Source organism: Chinchilla lanigera, unplaced genomic scaffold (assembly GCF_000276665.1).
Source record: "Chinchilla lanigera isolate Chin_1 unplaced genomic scaffold, ChiLan1.0 scaffold00032, whole genome shotgun sequence".
NCBI classification, from domain to species: domain Eukaryota; kingdom Metazoa; phylum Chordata; class Mammalia; order Rodentia; family Chinchillidae; genus Chinchilla; species Chinchilla lanigera.
This window is the reverse complement of record NW_004955433.1, coordinates 15,027,712-15,039,327: the sequence shown is the minus strand read 5'-3', so window position 1 is coordinate 15,039,327 and position 11,616 is coordinate 15,027,712. Positions and strand designations below refer to the sequence as shown.

General features: G+C 53.0%; 1 protein-coding gene across 2 annotated transcripts in view; it reads right to left on the bottom strand.

The window, feature by feature from the left end:
• Window positions 1-4,677: 4,677 nt before the first annotated feature.
• Cx3cl1 (chemokine (C-X3-C motif) ligand 1) overlaps window positions 4,678-11,616 on the bottom strand; it is an 11,379-nt gene continuing 4,440 nt past the window's right edge. For both annotated transcript variants that reach the window (XM_005388386.2, XM_005388387.2), the window contains 2 exons: window positions 9,273-9,393; window positions 4,678-7,464 (listed from right to left, as the gene is read on the bottom strand). In XM_005388386.2, coding sequence (XP_005388443.1) covers window positions 6,462-7,464; window positions 9,273-9,393 — 1,124 coding nt within the window. In that variant the 3' untranslated portion in view covers window positions 4,678-6,461. The remainder of the gene's footprint in view (window positions 7,465-9,272; window positions 9,394-11,616) is intronic.

Sequence of the window (11,616 nt, the reverse complement as noted above, 5' to 3'; positions counted from 1 at the left end):
ACTATTGACCTGGGACAGGATATGCTAGGTTAGTTTAGTGCTATGAAATCTTGTATTACGGTACTAGTTTTTAGACAAACACTCCACAAGCGATTAATATTCCTGTGTGCAGAGCTAAGCAGGGATATAACCCAGAGTTTTAAGATGATAAAGGAGACAGATACAAAAATGAAGGTAGAGATAGCGAACTCTGTCTTGCTCTTAGTTACCCACTAGGCAGTGCGGCCCAGCTTTAAGTCTCGGGACAGTTCCAGTTCCTCAGGTACTTACCAGGAGAATTACCTGAGCCCAGAAGTTTGAGGCCAGCCTGAGCAACACAGCAAAACCCATCTCAGAATACGATAACAGCCAGGCACTTCGGCACATGCCTGAAATCCAGGCATTTGGGAGTCTCAGACCAGATGATTGTGAGTTCAGGGCCAGCCTGGACTACCGGGATACATAGTGAGACCCTGTTTCAAAAAACTAAAACACACACACACACACACACACACACACACAAACAAAACAAAACAAAACTAAACTAAAACACAAACAACCAACAGCAATAAAAAGTTTCAAGCCCTTTTGAAGCAACTATTGCATAATCAAAGATTTTGTTTACTGAGAGTCCATTTGGGCACTGGGCATTTTTCTTAAGTATTTGGTGGGGATTATCTCATGACATCTTCACAGATGAGATGAGTTATTCCTGTTTTACACAGGGAACAACCCAGGCCCAGAGTGCTTAAATTACTATGCAGCCAGAGAGTTATTATGCTCTGTTGCTATACTGTGAGAAAACAAGTTGCTTATTGCAAAAAATCCTATTCTGTTCTCTGGAGATAGCAAGATCCCCGGAAGATAAGAAAGGATCATTTCCAAAGCATCTGGAATTCACCTCAGTCCAGAGGCGGTGCCACTCCCAAGTTAGTGAGAAGAGGGGGCAATCTTATGGGCTCCAGCTGCTGGACTTTGCTGCCAGCTCAGGAAAGCCAGCCTGGCACTAGACCTGTGTTAAGCCCCGGCAGCTGAGTCACTATTTACCCAGGAAAGCACATGACTGAGCAGAAGTGAATGGGCACTGGTGGTGTCCTGAGCTCTTTCACACCCACAAGAGCAGCCAGGCATGTGTATACACAATGCAATACTCTACACACGCACACACACACACACACACACACACACACACACACACACACAGCCCCTCAGCACTTGTTACTCAGCCTGATGCTGGAAATTCCCAGCCATTCATGTCTGTGTTCTTCTGCCTGGGCTCACCCTGTTAGGGAATGTACAGAGGAGAGACAGGGAAATAAGAGCAAAGGGCAGAAGGGGACAGGGCTGAGAGCAGCTGCTGCCCAAGGGACTCTCACAGCTCAAGGGTGGGAGGCAGGCACTTTGTAGGCAGAGTGAGGCGGAGCCAGGACAGGAGAGAGAAGGGCTGCAGCTGGAAGGTGCATATTCCCAGGCCCCTACTTCCCAATCCAAATTCAGTAGGTCTGAAGTGGGGTTCTGGACTCTGTATGTTTAAGAATCACAGCCCAGCTCTGCTGTTTACAACCGTGTGACCCTGAGCAACTGCTATACCCTTTGAGAGCCTTTCTTTCATCTAACAAAGATGAGGATCGTTTCACAACCCCCTCCAAAAAAAATTAGCATACTGCCTTGTATGAGCACACACCTAAATGATGGCTTCCATTATTGTAGACAAAATTGTAACAGGGGCCTCGAGGCTGGACCTACAGATGCTCGGTGGGTAACTAAAAGCAGAAGAAAGCCTGGTATCCCTGCCTTTATTTTATGTCTGTCTTTTTTATTACCTTAAACTTTGGGTGTGAACTGTGCTCAGCTCTGCACGTAGTCACGTTATTACTTAAAGTATGTCTGTCTAAAAGCCGGTTATACAAGTTTTATTAACCTTAAGTTATTACTTTGCCTACCTCATCCGCCTTCAAAGCTGAGGAAACCAAGCTAAGAATAACTCAGGATCTGCGGGGAAATCCAATTGCCAGCTTTCACAGCATCTAGTTCCAGAACTCCTGGGGTGATGCCTAGAAGTCCCAGTCACTGTCCTAAATCTTCAGTCACCTGAGACTCCAAGAAAAGGAAAGCCCCAAAGACCACCCCACGATGAGGCCACCCCCAAACAGGAGCAGCAACCCCATGGTGGGAACAGAGCTACCCCCCAAGGGGGTTGGGGCTTCTGGAGCCTCGCAGAAGCAGTCTTGAGGGTGCCACCGACCAGCTCATGGCTTGACTGGGGTTACCTATCCTGCCAGCTATACCAGCCCCCAACCCCAAAGCTCCCATCAACCCCACGAAGACAGATCTTGATCTTTTCATCTGTCCTTTTTGCATGGCCTTGCCCTTGCTTGTCTCCTGATTACTGTCTGGCATGGGTGGCCGAGCCTGCTCCACTGGGACCCCTGGAGAGCGGGCTTTCACCTTAAATCTCCAAGGATAGTATTATATGTTAAAAGGCCCCTCCAAACTCTGCATTCGTTCAGGGATTGCTTCTGCTAAGTCCAAGTCTGTAAGTGAAAGTGAAAATAAAACCACATAAATATTCCACAGTTCCTGGGGAGCAGCTCTGAGCCAGAGCACAGGTCTCCCACTCTGTTCCTCTTCCTGTTGTGGAGGCTTTCATCTTCCCTGAGAGTGGGATCAGAATGAAGGGACAGATTTCGTCATCAAAAAGCCCCTTGGTGCTTCCTGCAGCTGGTGGGTGGTGTGCAAGGTGCTGGGACCAGGCTGCCATCACAGGGCTCCTTCCTGGGGGAGGACACTGAGACTGGGGTGGGGAGCACACAGAGCCCCCCTCACTGCAGAAGGCAGATCTGGTTCTGCCACCTGCGCATGGGCAGCAAATGCAGATTTCTGCAGGAACCATGGACCTATATCTCTATGAGGCACGACAGGCGGTGATGAGAGAGGGTAGAAGAAATAGAGATAGAAAGGAGAAAAGGGAAATCATAATTTTCAAATTGTACTTTTAAGAAAAACTGCAGCTTTAGCATACAGAAGTTACCCAGGTTTACCATACCTTTTTCCCTTCCAGAAACTCACTTTAAAAAAAAAATTATTCTCTCCTAATGGTCTTGGAGGTAACGGGACCTGTGTACCGGGACCGGGCCTTGCGCCTGTGAAGTGCTCTTCCTGCCTCAAGGAAGCAGCACTGCTCAGGGGCAGCCAGTCTCTAAATTTCAAATACGTGCACACGTTTGGCCTTCTAACCCGCCTCACCAAGGGTGCGACCTGACAGTCATAAGAAACACACATCCTGGCTCACCCAACCCGAAGACATCCCCAAGGCCCCAGTGTGCCTCTCCCTTCTCAGTGTGGACATTAAATCCTGCCTAATCCTTCCCATGCCGCTGTCTGCCGCATCCCAAGGGCCTTTTCTGTGACATAGGTCAGTGAGCCTACAACCTACCCTGTGAGTGGGCTGAGTTGAAGTCCTCGTCTCTTCTTTGAGGACCTCCTGGAGGCCATCTGCTGGCAGTAAGATGAGGGAGGGCAGCAGAGTAAGAGAGAAGAAGTCCTGTGCACATCATGACCTGTCTTTCCTTAACCTACATTTTTTTTTAGTACCATGAATTGAACTCAGGACCTCGCACTTGCCAGGCAGGTGCTGTGGCACTGAGCTATATCCGTGGGCCCTTGACCCACTTTTAACAGAGATTTGAGCTCTAAGAAAAATATTCTCACAGCGAAAAAAACAACACAGACAGTAACAAATGGGAATCGAGGGGGAAGGGCCAGGCACACTTGGATGGGTGGGGTAGGAAACTGGGCATTGTACTCTGGCCACCCCAGCGCAGGGACAGCTGCTGCCCAGGGCCCAGCCACTGTCATCCTGAGGGGAACCTGGGCCTGCGGGGTCAGATCTCCTGAGTCCTCTCCTGAGAAGAAATAGGAAACTGAGTTTATGTGTGCAATTTCCTTATTTTTGAATATTACCTCTACTTAAACAAACAAACAAAAAACTTATGTGGACATTCAATCTGAGATGTTACTGATGAGATTTCCTCATGCTTTGTAAACTACTAATTAAAACCCGTCAATTAAACTGTGACAAGCCATTGGTTGCAAAGTGGATCCCAATTTCAAACGTCACAGCGTGAAAAACGTGCATATATCATTAATCAGTAGGCTAACCTGACCTGTGACCTGGTGCTGTTCTGAACCTTGGCAACTGTACATAGCTGCTCTTATGCTAAATGGGGTGGTCCAGGACACTGGAGGGCTTGTGGGATGTGGGGAGTCTCCCATTTGGGTCATGGCTGTGAACTCCCAGATCCCTTAAGAAGTAATCCCATTTTGATCCCTATTTGAACCAAAATGAGTCGAGTTCAGTGAAAATGTGGCCCAGTTTGTCCCGTCAGTCACCAGATCTCTGACAGTGATATATGAGCTCAGTGGGCATGGGGTGGGGCTTCACATGGGATTCTGAGTCCCACCAGAATCTCACACCCACACTGACACAGGCCCAGAAAGGTAAATGCGTGGGCTCAACATCACACAGCCAAGCAGAGCACAGCCAGGCCAGGGGCTCAGCCCTCCTGACTCCCGTCCACAGTATCCCTTCTCCTGCTGATTGTAAAACTTCCTGCCTTTCTGCTCCAGGCAGGTGAGGGCCAGGGTCTCTGTCCCTCTTCCACCCCAAGGTCTGCCCCCAGAGAAAGCACAATTATGTAATTCACAAGACTTTTACATTTTATTAGTAAAATACAAAATGGCACAGACAGTGGTGATGAGGGCTGAAAAAGCAAAGGATCAACCAACCCCTTCCAAATCCTCCCCAGATTGTCACTGTCCATGTCCTTTGGGGAGGAGCCGCCAAAGTCTCGGGGGGGACCTCACAAAGGAAGGGTGAACCAACCCTTGAAGGCTCTCCTGGCCTGGCAGAACCCAAACCAGAACAAAGTGCATTGGGGCCCTCCCTCCCCTCAGAGCCTTCAGAGTGACCCTGAAGCATGCTCTCCTGCAGGGCTTCTCTCAGGGCCAGAGCTGTTTTCCCTTTTTGAGGAGCCATCTGCTGAGGATTGTGTCACTGACACCTGGGTGCAGACAGAGGGCAAGGGTCACTCTTGGGGACAATCAGAAGAAACGGTAAGCTGCCACCAGGGATCCTGAGGGGCAAGGTCTGCAGGTCCAGCTCTGGTTTGGGGTGCTGGCCACCTCCATTTCTGACCACATCTTCAGCAGCTAGAAAAGGAACCCCGAATTTTATGCCCACAATTCCCCCTCCCCCAGGATGGAGACCGTTCCAGAAATACACACAGGACTCCGGGGAATGTCATAGACATTGCTGGCCCTGCCTTTGCTGGGACAAAGGAGAGGGCAAAGTCTTGGAGCGCAGAGAATGGTGCTGTCAGGGGCGGATGGAGGTGAAAGGGGGCCCAGGTAGGTGGAAAGAGCATGGCTGTGTGGGCCGCACTAAACCCACTGCTAGGGGAGCCCCTAAAGTGTGGGGGCTCCATAGCTTTCCCCTGCTCCTTCCATGAGCTGCCTTGCCTTCCTGGGGCCCCCTGCCCTCCTCCCTCTCTCAGTGGTCTCTGTCAGGGCAGACCTGGGCTGTCACTCTGTTGAGGGGTGAGCCTGCCCAGACACGGAGGAGCCTTCACAGTTGGCTTCTGCTCCTGCAGGTCCCCCAAGCCCACAGAGGGGCCAGCCTGATGGGATGGCAGTGAGTGTCTAAGGTGCTTGGCTGATGAGGGCTCAAAGACCCTGTCGGGGAGCTGGGAGGGGGGGTCCCAGTAGTGGCCCAGGGGTGCAGGTTATTGCCACATGTCTGCCAGCCTTGTTAGGTGGGTGGTGGTGCTGCCTCAGTGTCCCTTCACTGTATAGCCAGGACAGAGGAGGACCTCAGAGCCACCAGATGACCTCATCTTCCTGCCCACCATGCAGTCTTCCCTAGGAGCACCCTAGAAGTGCCACGCCAGCCTCATGCAAGAAAAGATACAAAATGTGGGGTTGGGGCTGGGGCTCTATACAGAGGAAATGTGGAGATAGCACCGCAGCTGGCCGGGTGACTAGTGACTGCAGCAGGACCAAGGGATGTGAGGCGGTCTGGGGAGCAGGTGAGAGAGGCCTGGCCTGTTGCTCATTTGTGGAATGGGAGGGCCACGGTGCTCACAGGGAAGCTCAGGCCAGGGACGTGGGGGCTGGACATTCAATAAATAATTGTGCACAGGGGATGGGACGGTGTCAAAGGGAACCTCTAACCAGCCAGACGCAGAGAGGAGTTCTCAGGTTTGGAGTTGGAGGCCACCCCTCTCCGGCCCTGATAGGTTGAGAATGGTCAAGGGTGACCCACTAGGCTAACCTGGGGCCTTGGAGCCATTTGCACCTGGAGGATCCCGCCTCCCCATTCCCATTCCCCCAGCTCAGCCAGGCCCCTTGGTGAGGGTGGGTATGAGGATGGGGGTCCCCAGGCAGCTGTCTGAATTAAAATTGGACACAAGCAAGTGGGCAGCTCACACTGGCACCAGGACATAGGAGTTACTGCCGCAGCTCCGGGGGACATAGCGAAGGCCCTCCACCATCTCTCCAGCCATCTTGCGGGGGCAGCCCTGGAGGCTCTGGTAGGCAAACATGGACACCCCCAGGCAGAAGAGGAGACCAAGGAAGGCCAGCAGCCCCACTGCCTGCCTCCGGGTGGCTGCTTGGGTGTCAGGAACAGCGGTGATAAGGACCTGCCTCTGGGGGTCCACCGTGGCGTGGTTGGCCTCCTCAGCCTTGGGGATCAAGCTGCCTAAGACAATGGGCTCCTGGCTGGGAGTTCCTTCAGAGGAGATGGGGACCACAGAAGCATGGCCCATGCTGCTGGGGCCCCAGTCCTGGGAAGCATCTGGGTGTGTGAAATCAGGACCCACCTCTTCGGGCCCTACAGAGCTCTCTGGACCAGGGGTCTGTCCCTGAGTCCACACAGGTTGGCCTTCAGTGGTTGTGTGTGAAGTGGTGGGGGTCTGGGTGGAGGAGGGCTCAGTGGGGGCGGCCGGGGTGGAGGGGGCCAGGGTAGAGGGGGCCTTTTCCTGAGCCCCGGGACTGGAGCCAGGCTGGAAGGGAGCAGACCTCTGCCAAGCAATGGTGGTGGAGGTAGCAGCTGTGCTGGAAAGCTGTGCACCAGCAGGAGGCTCTCCATCCTGAGCCTTTGAAGTAGGGGACATTGCGGTCCCCAAAGATCCAGTCACTCTCACTGGTAGCTCTGGAGACGTCCCTGTGGGCCTCTGAGTCCCGTGGGAAGAAGCAGTGGGCTCCAGACTACTGCTTTCCCCTGTGGCTTCAGGCTCTGTGAGCGCGGGCTGGGACATTCCCAGGGCAGCCGGGGTGGTCGCGGGCTTCCCCACGTGCTTCTCAAACTTGCCGCCACTCTGAGTTGTCGGAGCATGAGTTTGGTTGTTTAAGTACTGAATTGCAAGTTGGACCCATTGCTCCTTTGGGTCAGCACAGAATAATTTGCCCCTCCTGGTCACCAGGCTATAAGGGAGGAAGACAGAGGCCTAGTAATGACCAGATAGCAGAAAGCCAGGCTGGCGTGGTATGGGGCAGAGCACACATGCCTAAAGGTGCGCAGGACATCCTACTGCCCACCCCCGAGCCTGAGACCCAGGGCCACGCCACCTCCTGGGGCTCATGTAGGAATGCCTGCCATGTGGAGGGGACCGACCAACCATCCCAGCAAAACTGGGACAGGGCACCTCAGGACGAGGGACTTTTCCTTTCAAAATCAGAAAAGTCCCAGGCGGACGGGGCCAGGTTGGTCATCCCACTTCCATGTGATTTTTTGAAAAAGAAGTAAGTTATGTAAAGAGAGCAATCAGTCCAGAGATGCCAGTGCCGTGGGAAAAGCTGAAAATAACAATGTTAGTAATCACATTGCACCCTCAAGGCAGGGGGTCTGGGTTGTGCTTCGTCTGATTGCAAAGGGTCACCCGTTATTCTCTGATCTCAGGTGTATGACAGGTGAGCTCCCTGCTAGGATATCCTCACTCTGGAAAAGACCTCATGTCACAAAGTCCTGTTTCTCTTCTCCCTCCGTTTCATGGTCATGGTTGCCTTCTAGACCCCTCCCGTTCTCTAAAGGGAGCCCCTTAGCCTGAAGGGACTCCCAGGGAGCTAAAGCCATATATATAGCATCTCCACTGGGACCCTCAGCACCGTTGGTATCTTGGCTTCCTCTGAAGCTGTGTGTGGCTGGTTCATCCCTGAGACAGACTGTGGAGTTGCCGGGACTCCATGTCATACACTGTTCACATCACACCCAAACTGCAGCATGGCTACCATGCTCATCCCCATTTTACGGATGAGGAAACCAAGGCTCAAAGAGATAAAGTCAGTGTGCCTGACTCAGGAATGCTGGAAAACCAGAGAAGTTCTGGAAAGCAAGGTGACACTGCAGGCCCCCTGAAGTGCTTTCCTACTTCCCTTTCACCTAGAAAATAGAAGCAAATGCTTGGGAGTGTGTGGTGGAAATGACACTGGACTGGTGAGCAGAAAGGTCAGCAAGAGCAGCCCTGGGAGACACTGAAGAGCTGAGGAGAGGAAGCCTAGGCCTTCTGTTAGCAGAGTATGCCACTGGCCAAGGGCCACTTTCTGCTGCCAGGCCTGGGGCCAGGCTGAAGCTGCTCGAGGGCTCAGGTGATTGTGAAGTTGCCACCAGGAGCCCTGGGAGGAGCAGGTGACCAGGATGGCCAAGTGTCTCCAATGGCCAGAGAGGAAACAGCTCAGCTCAGCCCTCCAGTCTCACAGGGCCTGCTTCCTCTGCTGTCCAATGGAGATAAGGATCTCTGCAGCCAACCTCGGTAATCCCATCTCCATTCACCCTTCTGGCCACCCGTTTCACAGATAAGGAAACCAAGGTGTGAAGGGTAAGCAGTGCGAGCAAGGCTACCTGGCCAGCACCTGCCCCCATGTGACAGAGCCTGGACTGTGCACTGTGAGACCACCACACGCCACCTCCCTGTGAGGTCCAGTGGCTTGAGGGCCCCTACAGCACTCGACAGGGCAGGGAGAATTAGCTCCTGTGGTGGCTGCCCCAGGTCATAAGTGAGGGCAGCTGTGCCCAACCACACTGGCCCACATGGGAAGCAATTCCCCATCTTTACACCCGACACCAGCAGTAAGGTCAGCAATGTGGCCTGCGGGTCGGAGGAAAGGGACATTTGCCAAGGCCTTTGGCTGGGAGCCCAGGGTGAGGCGGGCGGGAGTGGACATGGATTGGTGGAGGCCTGGGACTGTCCTGAGGGCCCAACGGGGACTAGAGGGGCCACAAGGGCAGCACTTACATGATGGCAGGCTTGCCGCAGGAGGCCCGGTTTTCATGATAGCGCAGGAGATAGCTATTGGGAATCCGTGTGGTCATCTTGTCACACATAATCTCGCACTTCGCCACACCATGTTGCTGTCCTGAGTCCACAGAGGTCCCTGGTCAGCAGGGTTGTCTGCTTCCCATCCCATGCCAGCCTGTCTTGGCCATACCACCCAAGCCGGAAGCCACACCCCACACACTGGCCTCCTGGGCCTTGGGCTCAGCCCCCTCCTCCTCCCAACTCTGCTGAGCTTCATTTCCCATGGATAGGGACAGTGACAGTGTGTACTTCCCAGGGCTGTTTCATATTCAGGGATTTCCCAGCCTTGGAGACACACCTGGACCTCTGCCCACCCACAGCTGAATGTGCTCACCCTGTCACACGTGTGCACACATGACAACAAACACATATATGGTTTGTTTTTGAAACAGATCTCAATATGTAGTTTAGGCTGTGCTTGAATTCATAGTGATTCTCCTGCCTCAGCCTCCTGAGTGCTGGGATTATAGGCGTGTGTATATCAGCATGGTGGCACATTCCTGTTATACATATATTCCATACACAATGGCACATGATGAAAAATGTACAACCAGGCACATGTAACAGATAACACACATTTTAAAATGTGTGAGTACAGTAAATACAGCTACCTTCTAAGAAGGAGGGCCCTGCTGAAGAGATGTTCCCCTTTGCTTGACAGAATGAGACTGAGAAAAGGAAGAGGTATTTGGAGTCCCCAGAGCAAGGGAAATGGGGTGGGGCAGCTATGGAGTGGGAGCAGGGTACAGTGGGCAGGGCATACAAATGGCTGGGAAGCAAATGGAACCAGAGAGAAACTCCAGGCCAGGGCAGGGGTGACTAACATCATCTATTTGATATAAACATTCAAAGCTGTTTGCATCCTATTTCCTTCTCTCTCCTTCCTCCAGACTCTGCAGCAGAATTTTGTCTTCTTCTTGGTTGCCCACAGGGAAGGTGGATGTAATGAACCAGGCTGGGCTTGAGCTTCACATCTGGGTCAAGGTTATGTCCAGCAACTACCAGATCCTAGAGGGTTTTGCAAAAGTCTAGAAGCCAGGACTTCCAGGGCAGTAGGGTGAAAGAGACCAAGCTTCAGGACCTGGAAGGCCCCTTGCTGATCCCTGGCTTCCACTGAAATATGCGATGTCATGCACAAATACCTGTGCAAACACACTCCACCTTCTTCAATACAGGCGCACACGTACACACACACGTCTCAGATGGCTAACTCCTCTCCCTGGCGTGCCCACCTGTGGGGAGGGTGGCCGAGGCCTGCATTCTGGGCTGGGTCATCAAGTGGCAGCCTAGTGGTTCTTGGGTGGGCAGGAGGGGCTCCCCAAGTCACCAGGCTGCCTTCTCCGTGCAGATAAGAAAGTCACCGTGCAGACTTGTCACTCTCCTTCCCCAGCAGGGCCTCACAATGACTCAACCACAGTGTCCCCAGACCTGGGCCAGATGGCAGCCTCTGAACTGGTCTGGCAGGTGTCTTCCTGGAGAAGCCCTAGGAAAAGTGGTATCGCTGTGTGACCTGAGATGGGGAGGAGAGGAGGCTGTGTGGCGGGCAGAAGGGAAACCACTGAGTCCAGGACGGGGAAGGTGACTGCCCAGCTTGAAGGCTATAAAGAGCCACAAAGCCACCTGGTCTCCAAAGTCCCTACCCTCTGCCACAGTGTCTGAAGGATCTTGGCCAGGTCTAGTGCTGGCTCTGTCAAGAAAGCTATGCCGCTAGCTTGGCCAATCCTTTCTTTTCCTCCCTCCTCCCTTCATCCAATCCAATCCATCACCCATCCACCCATCTACCCATCCACCCACCCATCCATCCACCCATCCATCCACTTAGCCATCTGTCCATCCATCCATCTATCCATCATCCATCCACCCACCATCCATCCACCCACCCATCCATTATCCATCCATCCACCATTCATCCATCACCCATCCACTCATCCACCCACAAATCTATCCACCCACTCATCCACTTACCCATCTGCCCATCCATCTTCCTTCCACCCACCATCCATCCACCCACCATCCATCCATCCACCCACCATCCATCCACCCACCATCCATCCATCCACCCACCATCCATCCATCCACCATCCATCCATCACCCATCCATCCATTATCCATCCATCCACCATCCATCCATCACCCATCCATCCATCCATCCATCCACCCACCCATCCACCCACCCATCCATTTATCACCCATCCACTCACCAACCCATCCATCCACCCACCCATCCACCCACCTATCTGTCCATCCATCATCCTTCCAACCACCATCCATCCATCCATCC